This window comes from Pseudopodoces humilis, chromosome 3 (genome assembly GCF_049639895.1).
Source record: "Pseudopodoces humilis isolate 2021_Gansu_Grassland_sample_001 chromosome 3, ASM4963989v1, whole genome shotgun sequence".
In the NCBI taxonomy this organism is placed as follows: domain Eukaryota; kingdom Metazoa; phylum Chordata; class Aves; order Passeriformes; family Paridae; genus Pseudopodoces; species Pseudopodoces humilis.
Window position 1 is genome coordinate 72775632 of NC_142202.1, and position 22727 is coordinate 72798358.

The window sequence follows — 22727 nt, forward strand, 5'->3', positions numbered from 1 at the left end:
CACTTTTTTGTGCTCCGTGATTCAATTTTGTATTCATCAATCACATACTGAAGGGGGTTACAAGTTCACAGTAAGCAAGGAAGCTGGATAGCACATGTTATCAGTATGGAAGAATACAGTTTCATAACCAGTGAGGATTAAACAGTAAGCCCCTGTCCTAGGGTGACAGCCCCATAAATCAATGAAAAAAAATCATTAATTAAATTTTGTATGTTCTGGTTCTGGGTAGTGAGTGGGTAGTATTTTCATTAATAGATAAACCCCAAATTTTAAAGGAAGGTACAACCCTCCTGATCATTAACTGCTATATGAAACATAAATTAAGCAGTAAACAGTAACAAAATGTATAGAATTTACTTCTACTTACAGAAATGGTATTTAACTCTCATTTCTAACTTTTTTGAAATGCTAAATATTTACTTCTAGTGATTAATAGCCTATGAAAAAAATATTATTTCTCAGTATCTGTATCATAGGTGAACAATTACAGCACATTTACAGGATCACAGAATGGTTTGGGTTGGAAAGGACATTCAAGATAACCAAGTTCAAACACCCCTGTTGGGGGGACAGTTCTGGGGGAAGTGTCAGGCCTAGCCATAAACACTGCCATGGATGGAACATCCACATCTCCTCTGGGCAACCTGTTCCACTGCCTCACCAAACTCACCATCAGAAAAGGATTTCACATCTATATGTAACCCTATAAGTTTTCCCTCTTTCAGCTGAACCTATTACTGTTTATCCTATCAATACAGTTCCTGATGAAGAGTCTTTCTCTGGCTTCCTTGTAAGCCCCAAAGAAGCACTGGACAGCTGCTATGAGGTGTCCTCTTACTATCAGTTGCAGCTATGGACCAAAACACTAGTCAGTATATGATAATGATATTTATTATCTGAGTACATACTAGGTCATTTACAAGACTGAGTGAAGATTTAAAGCAATACTAACTCAACATCTGGTAGCTGTTAGGAAATACACAATAAAATAAAAATTGTGTTTTCAAGTCAGAAGAGACTAGGACAGATCTTAGTATGTGGAAAAGTATTGAAAACACTAACTAAGTATTCTTAATTGAGCAAATCACAATGTGCATCTATTCTTCTAAGGCTTAATGTTTCAGTTTATTTGCTGTTAGTAATTTTGCTGCTTTGGTTTCATTGGCGGAAAAAACCTAAATAGTTTCACAGTATAAACATTTAACATCTAAATAATCAATCTCTTTCTGGACTCCTATCCCACTTCTCTCTTCCAACTGTAATGGCAATGTTCAAGAAATATCTATCAATGTAGAGAGTGGGAAAGAAATTTTTAATGCCTTTATATATAACATAAAAATATTTGCCATCACTATTTAAAGCACACCAAAAAAAAAAAGCGAAAATAAGAAAACACTGATAAACACTTGGCATTAGCTCTTACATGATCAGCCATCAAGAGCTGAATTGAAAAGAGAAAGAGCAACAGCAGTGGAGGGGCATGTGCTAGGAAAGAGGGCTCCGCTTCCTTCCAGATGTGATATTAGGAGAGAGACTTCATACACATGAAAGTCCTAGATGAAAAGTGGCAAAAAAGAGAAGTCTGGCAGAATAACTTACTGAGGCAATGGCTGACTCATTAGTCTTGACTTCACATGAGAGATGCCCTAACTCTCTCATAAAAATTCACTGACAACTGTTACTGCCTCACATACTAAAAAGACACAAATCCATAAGAAACAAGCTTTTCTTACAGCTAATGCTCAAGGTTCTACTTATACTGTTGTAACAATGAAATGAAGTAAAATCAATCAAGCAGCCAGGGTCACACTACTGGCAGCAAAACAAGTATAGCCATTGTGTTATTTCAGTGCCAACTCATAATGGTCTTAGCAGAACATAAGAAATACAGTCATTTTCTTTTATTTTTGGAATTTGAAGCACATTTATGTATTACTAGAAGTACAATGGTTCATAAAATCTAAAACTTGCTGTAGGGCAAAGAAAGTTCAGTTCATGCAAAATTCAAGTTGTGAATATATATAGTGACAAATACACACTACTCAGTGTTTCTACCACTACAGGCAATTCTCTGTCTGAACTTCCACCAAGAATTATGTAAGCTCAATATAGTCGCAAACAGAATTAGCTTTCAGTAGAATAATAATTTATAAAATATAGGCTGTGTTTTCAGCTTTAGGATGAACAAGTGTGTAGGGACCTTTTTCTTTTTTTATTTTAATTACAGAAAGCATCTTCTTCCCAATAAAACACTTTCATATGCATTTCCAAGTATTTTTAATATAGGACACTTTAATTTTACCTAAAATATTCCCAGTGAGAAGAAAATAATTCCTCAGTGAGAATGTATTTTAATGCTTAAAAAACCAAATCTTTCTCACTTTTTTGAGTTGAAACTCTTTAGGATTTTATTCCTAATATTAATACCTAGATAAGGAATTTCTGTGGCAATTTTTTCTCATTCAGATAAAAGAGATTAATTAGAACCTTATTTCAATGAGTAGTGATCCTGGTGAAAACTCAGATCACCTCTGGAGATCCATTAATTGCCACAGGTATATTTATAATAGCAGTCAAATATTGCTAAGAGGGCAATGCATTATAGGAAATGCATGCAACAGAATTCTGACACTTCTAACTGCCTCTCCACCAGGTTGAAGTGCAAAGTTAATTCCTTTATTTTCTCTTTATCTCATGAGAAACACCTGCCTTTGTAAGCAGTTTCCTCTTGTTTGTAGAAAATGGGAATCTGAAGAAAAGCCAAAGCAATTATTAGTAACATAAGCATTTAAATCCAAAACCATAGCAAAATTCAGCTCTCCGAGGAAGAAGAGTACATATGCTACAACAGTGTTTTTACCTTAAATCCCTTACTTAAGAGTATGATGCTAGGTTCATACTAGGTGAATGCTTAAAAATTAAATCTACCTCTATTCTAGCCATTTTCTGAAATACCATGTGTAGAAGAGAACAGTTCTCCATTTTATGAGCATCTTATTTTAAAAAATTAATTAAAAAAATCACGATGTCTAAGAGAAACCAAATTATCAATCCCAACAAAAAGAACACTTTTTAAAAAAAAAAATTAATCTTTTAAGCTTAAATAATAAATTCACTCTAATTAAATCTTTATTTGGGGATTTTTCAAAATTTTCTTCAAGACATTGTGAAAATATAAATTGGATTTCTGCATCCCTAATCCTATGAGTGGTGGATTGAAACTCATTAAAGTTCCATGAATGATTGTTACTTCATGCTCATTTAAGTACAAATTAATTTACTTCTCAGCACATTGTTTATATTTATCAGTTTATATTTAAATATAAATTATTTATAATTTATATTTATTTATAAATTCTTTATCTACCAATCAGGTATTCCCAAATTATTTCCATTTCTCCAAAGTAAAATCACTAGTTTTTACAACCAAAAGATTGTTCATAAAGGTGACACTAATGTAACTGAAGATCTACTACTAGTAAAAATTCTATTATCTATTCAGTATTTTTCTTCATGAAAACAGTTAATCTCTACTACTTTTAGTGCTACAAGAAATCATTGAATCTACACTGACAAAGAGACAAATGATACTGCTCGAAAAACTACTCTGAGTATTTAAAAATTGCATTTTTTTAAAGTAGGTATAGTCTAAAATTAGATTTAAGTACCAGCATGAGAAATATTAAAGAGAGAGCATAGAACAAAAATACTATATATGTATTAAAGGAGATAAATATTTTAGTGGGTTTACAATCTCAAGATGGAGAAGCATCCCAAATGAAGCACTTAAAAATAACCTATGCAGATTGTACTCTACAAGGTTCTATGATACAGTTCTATGTTCCAAAGTACTTTTTCTCTAGTGAGAAATTTGCAGTCAAAAAGAGAGTTGTGTACCTGCTCTTTTCTTCTTGTCCATTTTACAGTTCTGCAGGCACAAAAAGGAAACACACCTGGTATGCCCAGGTACCAGAATTAAAACTCTATGGACTACAAAGGGGTATACATCTCACATTTCTCAAAGTGCTTTCCACTTTACAATTGTTTCTATTTATATCTTTACATATGGCCTATTGTATACATATATAACACAATTTGAGTAGACTTTAGGATACCTGAATATGTTTAGAAAGGAAGTTTCTCATGTCAATTTTTAAGACAATTATTTAGACTGGATTTAAGGAAGAATTTCTTTACAATGAAGTTGATCAGACACTGGAATGGTTGCCTAGGGATGTTCTTGATGCCCCACCACTGGAAGTGTTCAAGGGCAAGTTAGATGGTACTTTGAACAGCCTGTTCTAGTGAAAGATGTCTCTGCCTATGGCAGCAGGGTTGGACTAAATGAGCCTTGAAGGTCCCTGCCAACACAAACCATTTGTCCATTCTATAGATTTATGTTTATAAATCTTTTTTTATCTACTTATTATGTTACTCAAGATATAATCCTTTCCTTACTATGCATACTTCTGAAAACCTCAGTCTCAAGCACAGTTTTTCCTACATCGTAAACCAAGGCAAATCTGATTTTACAATAAAACATCAGTTAGTGACTCATGGGTAGGTTTTATAAAGAAACTGGGGCAGAAAGTTTAGCATGCACAGTAGACAGAGAATATCTATTACACTCATGGACAACATCTACGTTTCTGTATTATTTGATACATGCAGATTATTTATGCTTTTCACTCCAAGTATCTTTTATGGATTGATAGAATTAAAATTTTTTGCAGAATATGGCTTTCTAGGAAAGGAAATCTTTTGCTATTATAATTGAGTGAAAAGTAGGAAAATTACTTTTCTGGTCAGAAATATCAACAAAAGAGTAAGAAAGTTAGCACTACAAAGAAAGGACCATCTTAATCAGATTTTCTTTTTCATTTTTGAAAATAGTATATCAACTCCCCTTACACCATAAATGGTAATAATTTTATGCAGTCTCAGAAACAACATTAATGTGTTTATCCTTCTAAAAGTTCAATAATTAATCACAAAAAAAAACCCCAAAAATGTGTATGCCCTTATTGTAGAATCACATAATAGAACTATCCAGGGAATATCAAATGTTTGGAGACACAAATGGATACCAGAAGATACAGAAACTTACACAGAAGACAAGATGGGATTTACAGATAACCAAACTGAATAAAACAATTGCACTTATAATGGAATTATACAATAATCTTCCCAAGTCAGATTAAAACAGCATGAGCTTGATTAGGGAATGAAAATAAAGACCATAGTAGTCAGGCTGGGGACAACAGTTCTAGGAGGAAAGTCAATGGACTATTAAATAGGAAAGACTCTGTTTTCAAATTTTACTTCACCACTAATACATTCCACCAGTGAACCACTGTCTGGTAGGGGTAGAGGGGGCCTTAATTTTCTGGCAGAAAATGCTCATGCATCCAGCATGCCTATTCATGTCATAATGTGCAATCCCCTCTTCATAAGAATTTCCAAAGAGAATGCATGCTTTCTCAGCATGGTGCCTCCATTAGCACATTCAACTATCTAGTGAACTCAGAAGACTTAATGCTATTCCATTATTGGGTCTTGAAGGTCTCATATCTAATCTTGACCTATTTAATGGCTGACACTTAGAAAAAAATTTTTCTCCCCTTGTTTGTCTTCCCACAGGGCACTACTTGAATGGACTAAATCACAAATAGACATACATAAATAATATTATCTTGCTAGCAAGAGACTTCCAGGTCACAGGAAGTTAATAGACTAGTACTAGAATATAGGCTTTTTCCTTTTGTTTTTTTGCTTTGCTTTGGTTTGGGTTTTAGTGGGGTTTTTTATTTGTTTGTTTTTATTTGGTTTGGGTTTGTTGTGGGTTTGTTTGATAAAAATAAAAAAAAAAACAACCAACACTTGGATTCTTGTTGTCCAGACAATGAAAAGACATATTAAAAGACTATCATCACAATAAATTGACCCATGAAGATTCAGTTTACTAGCTTCTGCAGCGCAGCCCCTAGCTAATATGAAAATGCTAAGGGACTTAATAAATATTTAAATAATAAATTATTTTTTATTATGCAATTAGGGACTAACCCAAAAGTTCTGGAGTTTTGTCTATTTTTCTGACATACAGCACTAGTGTATCTATTTTAAGAATTCAAACCTACTTCCTCCCTCTTTTCATCTCGATCAAGAACTAAACAGTTCAGGTTTACAGAATGCAACATAGGAAGAGATCACTTCATCAAGTCTCTACTAAATATAAAAAGCTCAGGTTGATCTGAACAGATAAGGAGTAACAGCCTTCACTAAAAATCATCTGGAAGAAAGTAGTGTAGAGTGACATAGTTCTTGATATGGTTATTACCTTTGTTACCTGAGCCCTATCCAAGCAGATGAATTGTTAAGAAGTTCCTTCAGGGGGGTGAAATCTGCAAGAGTTGACAACAATGAAAACACACTCTTGGATAGGTTGAGACAGTTCTGACAACTGACATTCAGTGACCGCCTTAAAAGCAGCAATGTTCTTGTGCTTTAGGCACAAAACAAGCAATGTTATTTGCTTATGGATTCTACTGTATTCTTAGCGCATTTTTAGTTAGTTTATCAAAATACATTACCACCTTGGTGTGCATGTAATAACTAATTTAAGATAGGGCACCAAGGTAATATAGTCCGTATAAAAGAATATATATCTCCTTACAGCTGCAGGCAAGGCAGATTAGAACTGTAAACAAAATTTCAAATGTCAAAGAACAATAAAATAAAAAATGTGGAGAGATCTGTATGTGCAAAACTCACATACATCAGAAAGGAATAATTTCTTCTAAGTTCAGCCATTTAAAATGGCCAGTCAATCATCTAGGCTCCCTATAGACTCCTCTTCAGTAATATCATCTATGCAGCTTTTTTTGGACAAATTTCTCTATTCCTCCTGTACTGACTGAAAAGGTAATGTAGGCAATTACTAGACATTTGAATTTTACACGGATTAAGTTAGGAGAGGCAAATTCCACACATACTGTTTAGGCATCTTCTTCATTAGGAGGTATGTATGTACAGTTCACTCTGAAGCACAGGCAAAGGATATTAAACTTGCTCTCTGGGCAGTTTATCTGCAAACAGAAACAAATGAAGCCTAAGACATGGCCACCACCATGAAAGAATATGTCTGAATATGCCAAGTCATTGCTGGAAAACTTAGCAGACCACTAGCCATTCCTGGAAAAGTTCTACATTTGGAATCAAGCTTTCTGGAAGGTTACCAATTCAACAGCTGCAACAAGGAGACAGGTATATTGACCATTACACCTATGTCTGTACAGCACAGACAAGCTGAATTCATTACTCTCCTTACACTAAAACACAGCAAACCAGTCGTGTTCTGAGCAGAACCTGGAATTATTAAGTCTCTCATTGTTTCTTTTAATGATGTGCTCATTATTTTAAATGGTGGACCCTTTTAAATTCTCAGCACTTTTAAATTTTATTTGTTTGGGATATAATCATGTCTGTGTGGCTTGATAGCCGTAATGATCACCAGCTTTGACTTTCTTAAAAAACTTGCCAACATGCCTTATAAACATCTAGCAAAAGTACGTTTTAGGGGCTTCCAGGAGAGCTACTACTATTACTGTATTGTTTCTTTAAATTAATGGGTTCACTCAGTATTAGGTATTAGCCTGATAATATCTTGATTGATATTGTGGTTCTAACACATTTTCTGTGATTGTGTAAGCTTAAAAATTGTATTTGAGACCACACTATACCAGTGAGGTGTTGTAGAAATCTGAAAAATTCACATGCCTCTTAAGGTTAAAATGAATAAAACCTGCAGTAAGCAATGCAGGCACTTCCCCCAAAACAGGAGGGTAATTCCTAGAAGAAAATTAAGTACCCTGGTACTCTGGTTTACCAACTATGTTGTCTCTGTGTGATCAAGCTACAATCCTTCATGAATATGAGGAGAGTTTTCAATTTCATGACTCTTGACTGCTATTCTTTATGAAGAGGTTCCCTCAGATCTATCAGTGCTCTTCAGATACTGGAGATTAACCTCTCAGAGGAGAGCTACAGTTGTTGAGTATAAAATAAAGATCATAGGGCAATTCAAGAGGACACCACAGGACTTCCCTAGTCCTACACCTTGCACCTTTTACACTGCTTTCAGTGTCACCTCTAGGAATAGACACATTGTTCAGAACTTCATCAGTCTTTGAAAACCTGCATGGATGGAGTCTACAACGACCTCTCTGAGCAATCCTTTTCACTGTTTTACTCTTCTTACAGTGAAAACTTTTTTCCCTAAATCCAGTCAGAAATCTCTCTCCTTTCAGTTTATGCCTTTGCTGTCATGCTTATGCCATGCACTGCTGGGAATAGCTTGTCTGTCTTCTTGATAATCTATCTCCCTGCAGATGTTAGGGTGATGCTGTTAGGTCCTTAAGAGGCCTTCCTTTCCCCAGACTTGTTCCCTTAACCTCTCCTCCTTGTACACTTGCTCCAGCCCCTCAATTCTGACAATTTTTGTTACTGTTAATTTATATTCCTACAAAAAGACATTCAATATTTTTCTCTAACAAATATGGTACCTAGTGATCAGATAGTAAAGGGTCTCTCCTGATGGTGCTTTATCTCCCACTGCTCTACTGATGGATTGTCTCCCTTGTCTTACCTGAAAATCAGTCCCTGACATTCAGATTCTATCCAATAGCATTGAATAAACTCAGTGTAGAACATGCAATCATTTAACTCACAAAAGATCTTTAACACCAACAAATCCAGCCATTAATGTAGTGCTGCCAAGTCCACCACTTAACCATGCCCCTTAACACCAGATTTAAATACCTCCAGAGATGGTGACTCAGCCATTTCACTCAGAAGCCTGTTCCAATGCTTGACAAGAATTTTCTGATCAAATGTAAAAGGAACATGGTATCCACAAGATAAAGTGAGGATAACATATCTAAATAAAACTCACTGATTTTATACCAATAAATTTTTCCTGATTTTTTTTAATGTCCATACTAAACTTCAGTATACATACACTTTATTATGGCATTCCAAACTTTACAGTTTAAGTATATTCATCTTTTATTTGTATATTTCCAAGTATATCCCCTATGAGTTTTGTTGAGCTTTTATTTTTAGGAATGAAGCCTAAATTATAATTTGATTTTATCAAGTTAAGAGTTATTTCTATGTAATCAACAAATAATTATATTTTTAACCTAACACAGCTGATTTTGTTAAATTAACACATGCATAAATTTATGTGGGTGCAGAAAATAATGCAGTTCTCACTTCTTCTTCCTCTTTCTCTAGACAAATTGTATTAATAATTTACTTCTTTTTACATAAATTTAAAAATGTCCTTATAAATACTAATAATTTTTTTTCTAACTAAATTAAATATTTTTTTCCTAACTTGAGCTTTATATTCAGCTTCACAAAGCTACCTGTTAAGCTCCTTATTTTACAATTTTTAAATAAATCAAATGAAAGTTTGCTTTGTATGACACAGCTGCACTTGAGGCAGCTTATGACTTATGACTTTTCTTATAAAGAGAACTTCTTTGAAGAATTTCACATTTAAATTGTTTCAAAGCAATTTGCTAACATTGCTGGTGTCTGTCTCTAAATATGTGCCATTTTAAGACACATATTTATTTAGTAACTGAATAGGTCAAATGTGGAACAGTAAAGTCAAAAAGTCTATGTTCATTGTTAGAAGAAACACAGAGACAGCACTCTCTGATGCAACCTAACATAAATTTCAGTTTCTTCATCTGGAATATTGCATCAAGACTAAACCCAAATAATTAGAGAACCCTACTTGTATAAATATTACAAAAAAAAATATTCAATTTTAAAGAATAAGCTTGTGTTATTATTTTCCTAGTTAATTTCAAAACTGTACCAAATCTAGGCTAATCAAAATCATTAGGCACATCTTTGCTTTGGACAATGATATGATGACCTAACTGTAGCAAAGGAAAATAAGCCTTTTTAATTACTCACAGATGCTGCTATAAATATTCCAACCAAGACAGAAATCTCTCCTGTGAATATTGATTTTAGTTTTGCAATTCGTGATCATACAACAAACCTTAGGCTGAGGATCTTACATGAATGATAGTAGTCTTTGAACAGAAAGGTATGTCAGTGTTTAAGTTTCTATATTTAACTAGACGTTGAAAACAAATTTACCCAACTCAATTTACCATGCAATTTAAGAAATAGTGCAAAGATGACATAATCAAAGAAGCCAGTACTGGTTAGAATCTTCATGAATGGGGAGCAGCCTTGCTGAAAGGGACTTGGAGGTCCTTGTGGACAAGTAGCTGAAAATGAGCCAGCCAGGAGATGTTGCAGTAGCAGAGGAAAACTGGATCCTGGGCTGCATTCACAGGATCATTACTAACAGAGATAGAGATGTGATCATCCCACTCTACTCAGCATCTGTCAGGCCACATCTGAAGTCCAGTTATCATCCCCATAATTCAAAATTTAAAAAAAGGCTCAAGCACACTGGATAGAGTCCAAGGGATCACCACAGAAATTATCAGAGGACTGGAAAGCTGCACTCTGAGGAAAGGCTGAAGGAGTTAGATCTTTTCTCCCTGGAGAAGGGAAGGCTTAGGAGGGACCTCATCACAGTGTTTCAGTACTAAAGGGGAAGCTACAAAGAGGACAGAGACTCTCTTGGCAAAGACACACATAAGGAGGACAAAGGGCAATGGGTAGAAGGTACACTAGAAGAGGTTTCATATTGAGAAAGAATTTGTTTACAGCAAGAACAATCATGGGAACAACTTCCCCAAGGATATGATGAAGTTCTCACCACTGAAGATTTTCAAGAGACAATTGGACAGAGTGCATCTTAGCTCCCTTTCCCATGAAAATTTAAACAAAATATTTCAAGGTCCCTTCAAACCTGGGCTGCTCCATGATTCTACAGAATTCATCATTGACCAAAAAGTGTCTATAGGTTCCAATTTTCTCAAAGGAGTTTGGAATAGACCAGTCAGGAAATATTGTGAACATCACCTTATAAATTAGTCTATCAACTTCATTAAATAACTAGCCAGCAGTCCTCCAGCTGCAAAGCTGATGTTCCCTAACTTCAATTCTAGATGTACACTACTGCAAAAATGTCCACTCAGGAAGACTACTTTCAGCACTCATGGTAAGATAAATCCTACTGTGTGAAGGACCCAAGGGACTATAGCAGAAACAATGAGCGCCATACCAAAAATAATTGGGTTTTTTTAATTATTATTTGAAGATGAACAAGTAGGAAAAAAAAAAACAAAAATAAACGTATTTTCAGTAATCTTGAAGATATTTAAAGATTACTCCTTTAAATATGTAATTATTTTTATTTGGATTCTACCCACAATCTTACTCAAATGTTTGAATTGCATCAGAATAACCATTGCTGAATTTTAACCAAATAGAAGGTGAAGAAATCCAAAATAGTCTAAAGCTATCTAAAGTCTAATGCTGTTTCTTTCATGAGAGAAACTGAGAACAATCATATCATTAAGCATCCATAATTTGAAAAATAGTGTTTTCTGAACTATGTCTGATATCATGAAGACACTGTAAATTAATTGTCCCTTGTGATCAGAAATACCTTGAAATGCTCTCTCATTCTTTCCTCAAAATACAAAAGTGAAGAGGTGCAACAAAGTAACTTACATTAAACTTTTTTTTATGGATGGCCTTTGAAGTGCCATTTAAACAAATTATATACTTCATGTTAATTGTCAGAGTAGTCCACTTGACTTTAGCAGAACTACTTGACAAGCTTTGTATTGGTTTTTCAGCAAGAAAACTGAACATTTTGTGGAACTGAGACCTCAATAAACAGAATGGATAACACATCCATTGCCACATATGACAGACAAACAGATAAAATAAGATTTTGTTTTTATAAGCAATATATATAGAAACCCCATGCATGGAATATGCTTTACAAAATAATGCTTTCCATTAGCATTTCACCACAAGGCTTGAATAAATTATACTACAGGATCAAAATAAGGAAATTCTGAAATTTATTTCCAGGACATTACAGAGATTGTCATAATCTGAATTAGGTTACAGCATTATCACTGGTATTAAAATACTATACATATACTCAGGCCTCATAAAGTGGGAGTATTAAATCTGAAATCTCTGCTTCACAACATCATAACACTTAATTCTCTTTAGTGAATCCAATACACGTTTCTCACCTATGTGCTAAGCTGAATGTGACTTGGGAGAGTAGAGGTCTCACATTCACAGAGAAAATATATAATAATGAAAGCATGTTAATTTTGTTTCCAGCCAACATAAAGGTACTCTGATGCAGATTTGGGTGGATGCTTGAATTTTCCTAGGCACTGTTTAACAGCTCTGTATGTGTGCTTGTGGCAATTGTATTCCCTCTGGATTCCTTAAGTGGAAAATATATTTACTGCTAAAATTCTACTTAAAGCTTGGCATATAGTCAAGCATATAGTATAATTTGGAATATGAAGAAGAGACAGAACATTCACCAAAGGTGGACAGACACTAATTTAGACTTTTAGGAGACCCTTGATCTTGTGAAGATTCAGAAGGGTGGAGGCCAATCAAAATAACCTATGAATCTGTAAACCTCTAAATGGAATTCATGATCCAGAAAATAATGTTATCCCTTAGGATAATTAATAAAATTAATTTAAGCAGTAACTACATATCTGGTCTTTATAAAAGTCCCCATGAAGTTAACATGTGCTATATGAATCCCTTTAAAAGCAGAAAGTGTGCTGTGACTTAAGGAGATAAGCAAAAATTAGGGGAAGTAATATCTCATCAATCTATAAATATCTGGAAATGAGAAAAAAAGAAAAAGGCAAAAATTTAAGCAGATACACTTACAGGTCTTCAGCAGAGAATGTGGTATCCCCAGAAGCTTGTTTATTTCTACCAGCTATGTCAACTACTCCAGTAATTAACAAGTATTAATTAGGAACAGACAGAAATAGGAAATAGCATATTCTTGGTTTTAATATATGAGAAGCTATAATGAATGAAGACTGTTCCAGCCTACCAAACAACATCCAAAATAACCACCTGAATACTCAAAGACAAATATTTACATATGTTTTTCACTCTCTTGCACTCCATTGCAGTATGTAGTACTTAGCACTCCACTTTAAATAAAAATTTAAAAGTGGCAACTCTTCATCTGCTTACCCTATCTGAGCCTGGAATGCATATAGCAAACTAAAGGTTTTTAGTTTGTAAAATTACCCATAGTAAAAATTACCCATACACTGATTTCCAAAGGACTGTGATTTTACCCAGAATACTTCTAAGTGTCACCATTAAGTATAGTATATTGCCAGTCCAAACAGGCAGTACCATTGTGAAGCTGACAAGCACACAGTAGAGGCTAAAGTGATATTGCTGTTAAACATAGGATGCCTACTATGTCACCATTCCACTTCCTACAACCATTGCCATAGTGATTCTTACAGTTATTAATTCCTGCAGATTAGTCCACTGATTATCAGCTCTAGTTATGCTGCCCCTCAAGGTAAGTTCTAAAAATAATAGCAAAGAAACAGTTCACTTTTTGTTCACTTTTCCTGAAAATTTAAAATAAACATAGTATATACATAATACATTAAAATTAATTTCAGAATGCATATACTAAGAAAAATGTCTTCAATAGTATCATAGAATTGTTTAGGTTGGAAAAGACCTTTAGCATTATCCAGTCATTAATCTGGCACTGCCAATTCCACCACCACCGTGTCCCTAAGTGTCACATTTACAAGACTTTTAAATACCTCCAGGGATGGTGTCCCCACCACTTCTTCAAGCAGGCTGTTCCATTGCTGGGTGATCACCCTTTCTGGGAAGAAATTTTTCCTAATATCCAGTCTAAATCTCCCCTCGGATGACTTGAAGCCATTTCCTTTTGTTCTGTCACTTGTTACTTCGCAGAAGAGGCCAACAGCCACCTGTCTATAACCTCCTTTCAGGCAGTTGTACAGAGCAATAAGGTCTCTCCTCCAGGCTGAACAACTCCAGCTCCCGCATACACTCCTTGTAAAACTTATGCTCCAGACCCTTCACAAGCTTCATTGCCCTTCTTTAGAAACATAATCTTTAACAGATTATGGTTTCGTAATTGCAGTCCTCAGACTAAATTTCATACAGTGAAGACATGTGCATATTTCCTGAGAATAGGCACTCAGGTTCCTATTTCAAAAAACAACTTATGCTTCAGCTACTCTTCTACACTGTGTAGGAGATCCTGCAGGTTGCACAAGCTCTGCCATTTCCCTACTTGCTGTTACACTGAGTTTCCTCCCTTTTGCTTCATAAAGATGTAGCAGCACAGAGTTTTCTAACATGAAAGCATGATATAGACTAATGGTAATCTTAGTATATTTATAAATATATACATACATCCTCAAAACACATCTGGAAGAATTCAATGAAATATTCCATAGAAGAGAAACTGAAATTTCTGCTAAACTCTATATAGCACTTGGACACAGCTTTCCTTTGGGATAGGATCACAGGTTTCTGATCTGTTCCATCTCTCAAAATTCTAAAAGTTACTGTATACAGTACTCAAATATTTAATAATGCAATTAATTCCCAAAATAGCTGACAAATAATTTATAAAACATCTTACAGCATGAAATCCTGCATAGTCCCTAAACTCACAAAATTGACTATGCCTAAGGGAGATTCTAAGCTTGTAATGCAGTAATGAGTAATTGTTTAGTATTTGCTTTGAAGTACACATTTGCTGCTCCACTGTTACTAAACACATCAGCAAATCCAGAAAATTCTTTTAGCTAAACGGATAATTATAAAGCTGTCTACATAAGAAGATATCCTCTTTGAAGCTGTAAATCAGAATCCAAGACTGTATTTCTGTAACAAGTATTTATTTGTATTTTTATTGATCTATTCACCCTCAGGAACCTTAACAGCACCTTCTTCTCATCAACTTCTCCTCTCCAGTCACAGCGTCTGATAGCAGTTACTAAATTATTATTTAAGTAGCTATTCTAAATGTAACTGTTATTTTCATGTTTTCATGTGCAGATAAGAGATTGAAGTTTTCCAAATATCCTTTTACCATTAGGAAAACTAAATTACTAATTTGTGTCATGCTATTCAATAGTTTGTACTGTCACTGAACATACTGACATCAAGGATAAATAAAGTTAGACAAGCTCCAGAAAGAACCCTGAATCCCTGAATTACACCATAATTTTTTTTCTTCCTTTATGAGGCATGCAAAGAAAAGATTTTTGGAGCCCACAGATCATTAACTATGAAAGTAATGTAGAAAAAAATTAGGTTAAAAAATATTTTTAACTAAATGTACAAATTAATAATAATGCTAATAGGCTATATTTCCAGTTTTGCATCTTCCTGATTTCTTAAGTCAGTAATTAAGAGCATCATTTTAACTCTATTTGGTTAAATTCTAATACCTACACTTATCACAATTTCACTTTTTTTTTAACATCGTGTTTTTCCTTGGCTCATGCTGTTTGCCTAAACCTTGATTAAAATGGATTAGCAACAGCTAGATTAAAATTACTGGGATGTGAGGGGGTGGGTTTAATTTTGTTTTGGATGGTTGGATTGGGTTTTTGTTTGGATTTTTGTTGTTGTTGTTGTTGTTGTTGTATTTTTTGGTTTTTTGTTTGCTTGTTTTTAAGTAGAGCAAAGAACCTGGGAAATACACAGCTTAGCTTTCAGAGCAGTATAACAGTGCCTTTGATATTATTTATGCCTAGTTATTTGACATGGGAGTTATTTATTTCTTTCATGAAAAATATCATTAAGCCTTGGTTATGTCTGAATCTCTTCCTGTAAATTTTGGATTTTTATGTTTCAGACAATTCTTTCAACTTAAGTTGTCCTGGTTTCAGTGCCATTACTCTCTTAATCTTTCCAAACTTCATAATGCAAAAAAAAAGGTACCCTTTCCAACATTAGTAGCTTAACAAAGCTAGTTTAACATATTCAAAATCCTTTATCAAAAATAAGCCAGAGAAATCTGTTGACTAATGTGCTTTATCACCTGATTACAGGTGGCCATTAATATGGTCTTCATGCATTGCTCCAATTCCTCACAAGGTTTTAGGGTTTTTTAAGACATTGATTTAATGCAACAGAAAATACATCATTATTGTCCATCTATACTCACTGTCTGACCATATGTTGTTTTTTTATCAATTCTTTGGCTTGACCTTGTATTTAACAAAACTTATGAGAATATTAAACTAACATACCCAAAGCTAAGAAAGAGAACTTTCAGATAAATTAGATTTTACAAAACAGTCATAAGGTTTAGACATAGAGAGGTTGCTTTCTGGAACCTTTCTTACAATCAGGGGAATATGAGAATAAAGAATATATTAGCTAAATGCATCTGTCGTCTTTAGGTGTGCAAATATGGAGAGCTAATTAGGGAAAAATATCTATACAAAATATCTATACAAATCCAATGCTATTCTCACTTTCATTTCCATTCTCTAATATAAAAGGAATTATAATTCCAGGATTTTTACTGTATCCCTCAAAATAGCTAGTTTCAAAATGAATTTCCCAGACAGGTCTGTGAGAAAATGCATTAGCACATTCCTTCAATTAAGGACAATTTATGGAGGTATTCAAATCTCGCCCCTTGTATCTTCTTTACAGGTACATACTTAAAGAAAATACCACTGAATCTATTTTCCTTATCTGAGGAATTCTATACACCAGCTTCAAAAATTTCAAAACTTTATTAATAAAATTTCATCTCCCTTTTTTTGAAGCAAATAAAAATCTCATGCACAGAAATGAACCATAAATCCATTCTGCATATGCAAAAAATCTCTAGGATTTTGCCGACAGTATTTAATATCATTCTAAATTTCAGAGGGTTTTTTCAATTACCATTTTCAATTACTGAGAAGCTAATATAAAACACAAAACAAACAAAATAAACAAACAAAAATAATTAAAATAATTAAAAGAGAAAATGCTCAACTAAATAATGCTCCATTCTGCCAGGCAGTACACAAAATGTGCCAGCTGCAAACTGTGAATTTTCTGGGGTAAACACCTAAATATTGACCTTGACTCTGACATCCAAGAAGTACCACTGTGCTTCTCTGCACCTCCCATATATAGCTGCTAAAGTGGGCATTAAAGAACATTAAAGAATTAATAGTCTGAATATAAAAAAAAGAACACTCTTTTCTGTATAAGACAAAAGAAGAGAGCCTAATTGGATGACAGGCAAAAGCAATTAGTAAGGAAAACCTTATGTTAATTAAGCAGCAGGACTTGTTACGTCATCTTAATTATACATGCTAAATTCTAACCTGAGGAACAGAAAACTATGAAGATTCACAGTTGAAGAGTAAAAGAATTCTGAACTCATAACACTTTATTTATGCTCTGTTTTGCTTGGTGTGAATAATGGTTGTCATATATAAAATGAAAGTGTATTTATGCTCATGGTTTTGTGAGCTTTTTCTTCTTTCTGTGTAATATGTGTACAGATTAAGTAAGTGAAGTATACCAAAATAGAGTTTCTTTAAAATAGTATGTTGCCCCTCTGTTTTCCAGAATATTTTTCTACTTATACATTACAAACGCCAATATTGTTAGAACTAATAAAAGCATTGTTAGAACTAATAAAAGCAAATTATCATTTTTCCATTCTGCAGGAAAGTTCAAAATTCATTTTTTACTCCAGGCTAAAATAAGGATGAGCCCCTGCAAATTTAAACATTTTAAGAAAAAAGCTGTCTGAAGTTACACTAATTAAATATTTTTATTTCATTATGGTATGTTTGGGAGTTTTATTGACTTATAAGTCCATTTTTTCAGAAGAAATCATAATCTGGTTGAAAAACAGTGAGGTTTTATTAATGTCAAGTCATTCTGTTCAAGTGGTTGTTAAGTACTAATCACTTTCAAATTTCAGAATTCAGTATACAATTTGTGGAAAATAACAGAAATGAGTATATCATATATCAGAGAATTGTTAAAGAGCTTCAATCTAGTTAAAAGTTGTTTAATACCTGGATAATACAAAGTTCCAATGCGAATAACCCACTCTGTCTGGAGTCTAACTTCCAAAAAGTGCTTTTTGAACTGCTAAAGAGTAAGAATAGGTGGTGAGAAGCAGGGAAATGTGTGAATGAATCAGTGTTTGCCTGTTTCCTTCTGGCAAAGTAGCCATTCTGGATTTTACACGGAAATATGTACTAAGTCAAATTTAAAAAAAAAACTCGCTTGTATGTATTGCTGAATTAAGTCAGGAAGTGCAGGATCAAGTGAGAATTAATTAAAAAGTTTTCCTAGTCTGAAAAAAACTTTAATTCAGCAATACATATAAGCAAGTTGATTTTTTTTAAAATTTGACTTATTACATATTTCCGGGTAAAGTCCAGAATGGCTACTTTGCCAAAATAAAACAGACAAACAGCAAAAAAACCCAGATTTGAATTTAAAATGGACAAAAATGCATTTTTTTGTTTCCTTTGGGCTTTTTCACCCAAGTAACAAGAAGAAACAAGAACAATGATAAATAGATACTGAAATGTTAGATACAGTTAATTCTACTAGCAAGAAAGATAAGGTATTGCAACAGTTTGATCATTGACTCTTCTTCTGCAATTTTCTAAAGACGTGGTTTATTACCTCTGGCAACATTATTATTACTGTAGAAATTCCTGTAATTTTATCATAAGAAATAACAGCCATGGCATGTCACAATTTCATGTGATGTTCACTTTTATAAGCACTATGGTTTTTTTATTTCTGGTTAGTAAGAGAAGGGTGATACAAAAAAAATGGTCAAAGTAAATACAAGACTGCTGAGAATACTTAAAATAAAAGGAGACTACAAATTTAAGAAATAAATATATTTAAGTAGCTCAGTAAGCTATACCATGTGTGCACATGTATATCTGCACAAGTATGTGACCGATAAAAGGATACAAATATACTTGAATAGCAACACATTTTTATTATTTCTATGTCATGAGGACAAATACCATTTTGATTATGCTCAGACATTAAGAAACATGAAAGTACCATCAAATGCACAAATTAGGTCTATTAGTATATGAATAATTAGATAAAAATGTCTTCAGAGCAAACCAGTGTGACTTCCACAGGACTTCTATGTATCATATTAAAAGTATACTCACATTTTTCTTTCTTAGAAATTAGTTCAGACTTTAGAAGAAATAATTTCTTACAAATATTTACACAAACACAACTTTTAACTCAAGAGGACTGCAGAAAGAAAGTCTGAATAATCTGAAAGAATACAGCAAGTGATTTTCAATATTTCTACAGATTTTCTGGAACCATGGAAAAAACAAATCCAATTGTACTGTAGTTACTCTAGTTACTCTCCTAAAACATAGAAGGCATTTAGTTTCTTTGTTATACCAATAAGTAAACATTCATTACTAGAATTCTTCAATATGGTAGTACTGGTTAAATAGTTTAATTTTTTTATTTTTTTCAAAGTCCATACAAAGAAATACTTAAGAAATCCCAAGAGGAAAATGAAATGTGATTGAAAATTTGATTTTGGTCACTTTTTCTCTCTGGTGTGCTAAACCACCACCTTTTCCAGAGCTGTGCTGAGGAACAGCCTAGAAACAAAGGGAAAACTATGATAATTGAACTCAATAGGATTCACACTTGCAAATTTGACTTGGAACATTCCAAGGAGATGAGATGAAGTTTTATACCAACTCTGTATTGCATTACGACACTAAAAGGTAAAATAAATTATGAGGAGAATTATATACTAGTTAGAGAGTTATACAAGTCTACAGAAAAGACCTTGAAACAATTAATACTTGGAACTCTATGAACCATAAATAAGAAAAAGCATCATCAGAATTATATTAATAGTTCTAACTATCCTAAGGGCAAAGTCAGCATGGTGACAAAGTCTGGGGTAGAAGTATATTACACAAACATCACTGGAGCTGAAAAACTGCAATTCAAAACTTCCTGGGTTTACACCACCGGAAAAATTTACTTTTCACTGAGGTCCTTAAACGATTTATACAAACTTCAGGTTTACATTTGGAGCAAGTTTTAGGTGTTTTTTGAACCCAGTTAAATGGCATTTAGCTGTGTGGTTCAATGAGAATGTATTCCCATTAAGAGGTCTTTTTGCTAATTTTTTGTCATTAAGCTGTAGACACAATCAACCAGTGAAAATAAAATGTTTCCAGTCCAGCCCATATCGGTTAGATCACTCCATAGCACCAATATCTGTGAAGAGCCTTTGATTCCCAAGTCCATTTCTGACTTTAAATATACAAGATCAACAATGACATGAAAGTCAAATTTTACAGATTTAACTGACTTTATAACTTCCCTGATTATAAGTCAATAAAATGGCTTATTTTATTCTGAGCACAGAAAGAACATTGTGCAATGACATCAAGATTTGACTTTCTTTCACATCATCAAAATGGACATGCTGTGGATGTTTTTCTGTATCTAAGGGCCAGATCAAAATAACCTTATAATCTCATAATGCTTGCCAAGATTATTAGCCCTTTAAATATAGTTTAAATTCTATCTGCATCTCTCAGGTATTTAAAACCCAGGTTTTAAATAAACAAAGAACTTTTAAAAGTTTAATCAACAAAAAGAATGACCATAAAATATTCATCACAGTCTCTATGAAAACTTGGTTCCACTTGGAGCATAGGGGGCTCTTAAGGGTCCAGAAGAGAAGCCACTGTGTTCTTCACACACTTTTTTATACTTTTCTATCCTGAGGCAAAGTAATGATATAAAGTATTATTCTTACAGAATCATATAATAGCAATTATAGGGTTCTGTCTCACATCAAAAGGTTTTCTGAGGAAAGCACTTTCTTTACAGCACCACAGAAGATGAAAAACATGCAACAGGCCCACAGAACTCTATTCCAATATTTATTATTCCATTATTTTTCACCATGGCCCTATGTTCTCATAAAATAACTATCACTACTGATCTTGGTAAATATCCAAAGGTCTGAGATCAGTTATATCTTTGAGCAATACATAAAGTATACAGCTACAATGAATGAGAAGTGATGCAAATTTTAATTTCAAAAAGATAAAAATAAAATAATTGAAAATATTAATGCAAATAAGGAAGCATGAAACAATGGCTTACAGTAATAAGAAGCAGCTATATATAAACCAGATGCATGCTTCATACAGTTTTCAGATTTTGGGGGGTTCATTTGTTTGTTTGAAATTATTTAGAGAAATGAGCAATATAACTTTTAAACTACCATGTGATGCAATCTGTAAATATAGTACAAGGAAATCAGTGAACAAATTAAATTTAAAATATTTCAAATTATCATGTTCAAGACATTATATATAGTAAGTATATTTTAAAAGGTTTTTTCTCTAAAAATGGTAATTTTCTAGAAAAAAATAAACTAAATTGTTAAAATATTGATTGCAATTTAGTAGCTGATATCAACAAGATCATTAAATCTTATCAGTAGAAAAAAATGGTCAAATAGTTGTGTTATGTGGAATAATTAATACAATCTTGACATCTGATTACTAAGATACCTGTCTTCAAGAAATAGAATGTTCTATTTTTCAAATGGAAGATGAAAAGCCTAAAAAAAACAAACAAAAAAACACCTAACAACAACAAGAAATCCCCTCAAAACAAAAAACAAAGCCAAACAAAACACAACTACCTAAACTGTTAAGGGGCCAAAGTGGAAAAACTTTCAACAAATTTGAAGACTAAAGCATATCTAATGTAGGATGTCTTTTAAAATAGATCCCTTCCTGGCATTATAATTCCAGACTGAATTCCAACTAATGAGCAGAAAAGCACCAAAACCTAGCAAAGTTTGTTTGCAGGAATATAGTTGTGATTTTTATGAACTGAAGTGAGAACAAAGGCAAGTGGCAAAGGAAGGAAAGAAATTAAAATAAACAACTGGATTAATTAATCAGATTAATCTGAAAGCACAGAAAATAAAAAAGATAATAATAAAGTCCTGTTCATAATACTAATAAAATATTTTCAAGCAAGATATATGTAAATATTAAAAAGTCTACATTATTAATGAATGAATGTTAAATGAATAAGACACAAAATGCAGAGAAAGAGACAATTTTCATTAGCTTGGTTTTTGTCCCATAAAAAAATTTCACCAGCAAATTAAGGAAAGTAGGTGAATTTGACATTTAGAATACGGCATTATAATTTGAAAAAAAAATACAATATGTGTAATTTTGAAAGTTAATATAACCATGTATTCAATCTGCAAAATATTGACAGAAGCAATACAGTTACTCTCTGACTCATGTTTACAATAATATTTGGTTACATAGCTTCAAACACTTTTAATAGCAAACAAAAAGTTAAATATTTTTTTATAGCTTCACAAACATATAAAAAAAGGAACCAAATACTGGTATTCATACCGTCATAAATCCATCCAGCAAACCTGAATCAGGCTTCGGGGGTGCTTGCAAGCGCTCCATAGACCACTTCTCAATGATAGATGACACCTGGGTATTTTCTGTGTTTAGGATTCTGAATCCAGTCATATTAACACCACTGTACCGATAGGGTTCCACATCCAAGGCAAACAGGTCCTGAAAAAATTATCATTGTATAAGTTCTGTAATAAACTGCAGTGCTATTTCAGTTGTTGGACCATCTCCCCAGAGGAGAGC

The 22727-nt window shown here is 33.3% G+C and overlaps 1 protein-coding gene across 2 annotated transcripts in view; it reads right to left on the reverse strand.

Moving 5' to 3' along the window:
• GRIK2 (glutamate ionotropic receptor kainate type subunit 2) overlaps window positions 1-22727 on the reverse strand; it is a 364036-nt gene that overhangs the window by 195774 nt on the left and 145535 nt on the right. For both annotated transcript variants that reach the window (XM_005518233.2, XM_088052479.1), the window contains one exon: window positions 22473-22646. In XM_005518233.2, coding sequence (XP_005518290.1) covers window positions 22473-22646 — 174 coding nt within the window. The remainder of the gene's footprint in view (window positions 1-22472; window positions 22647-22727) is intronic.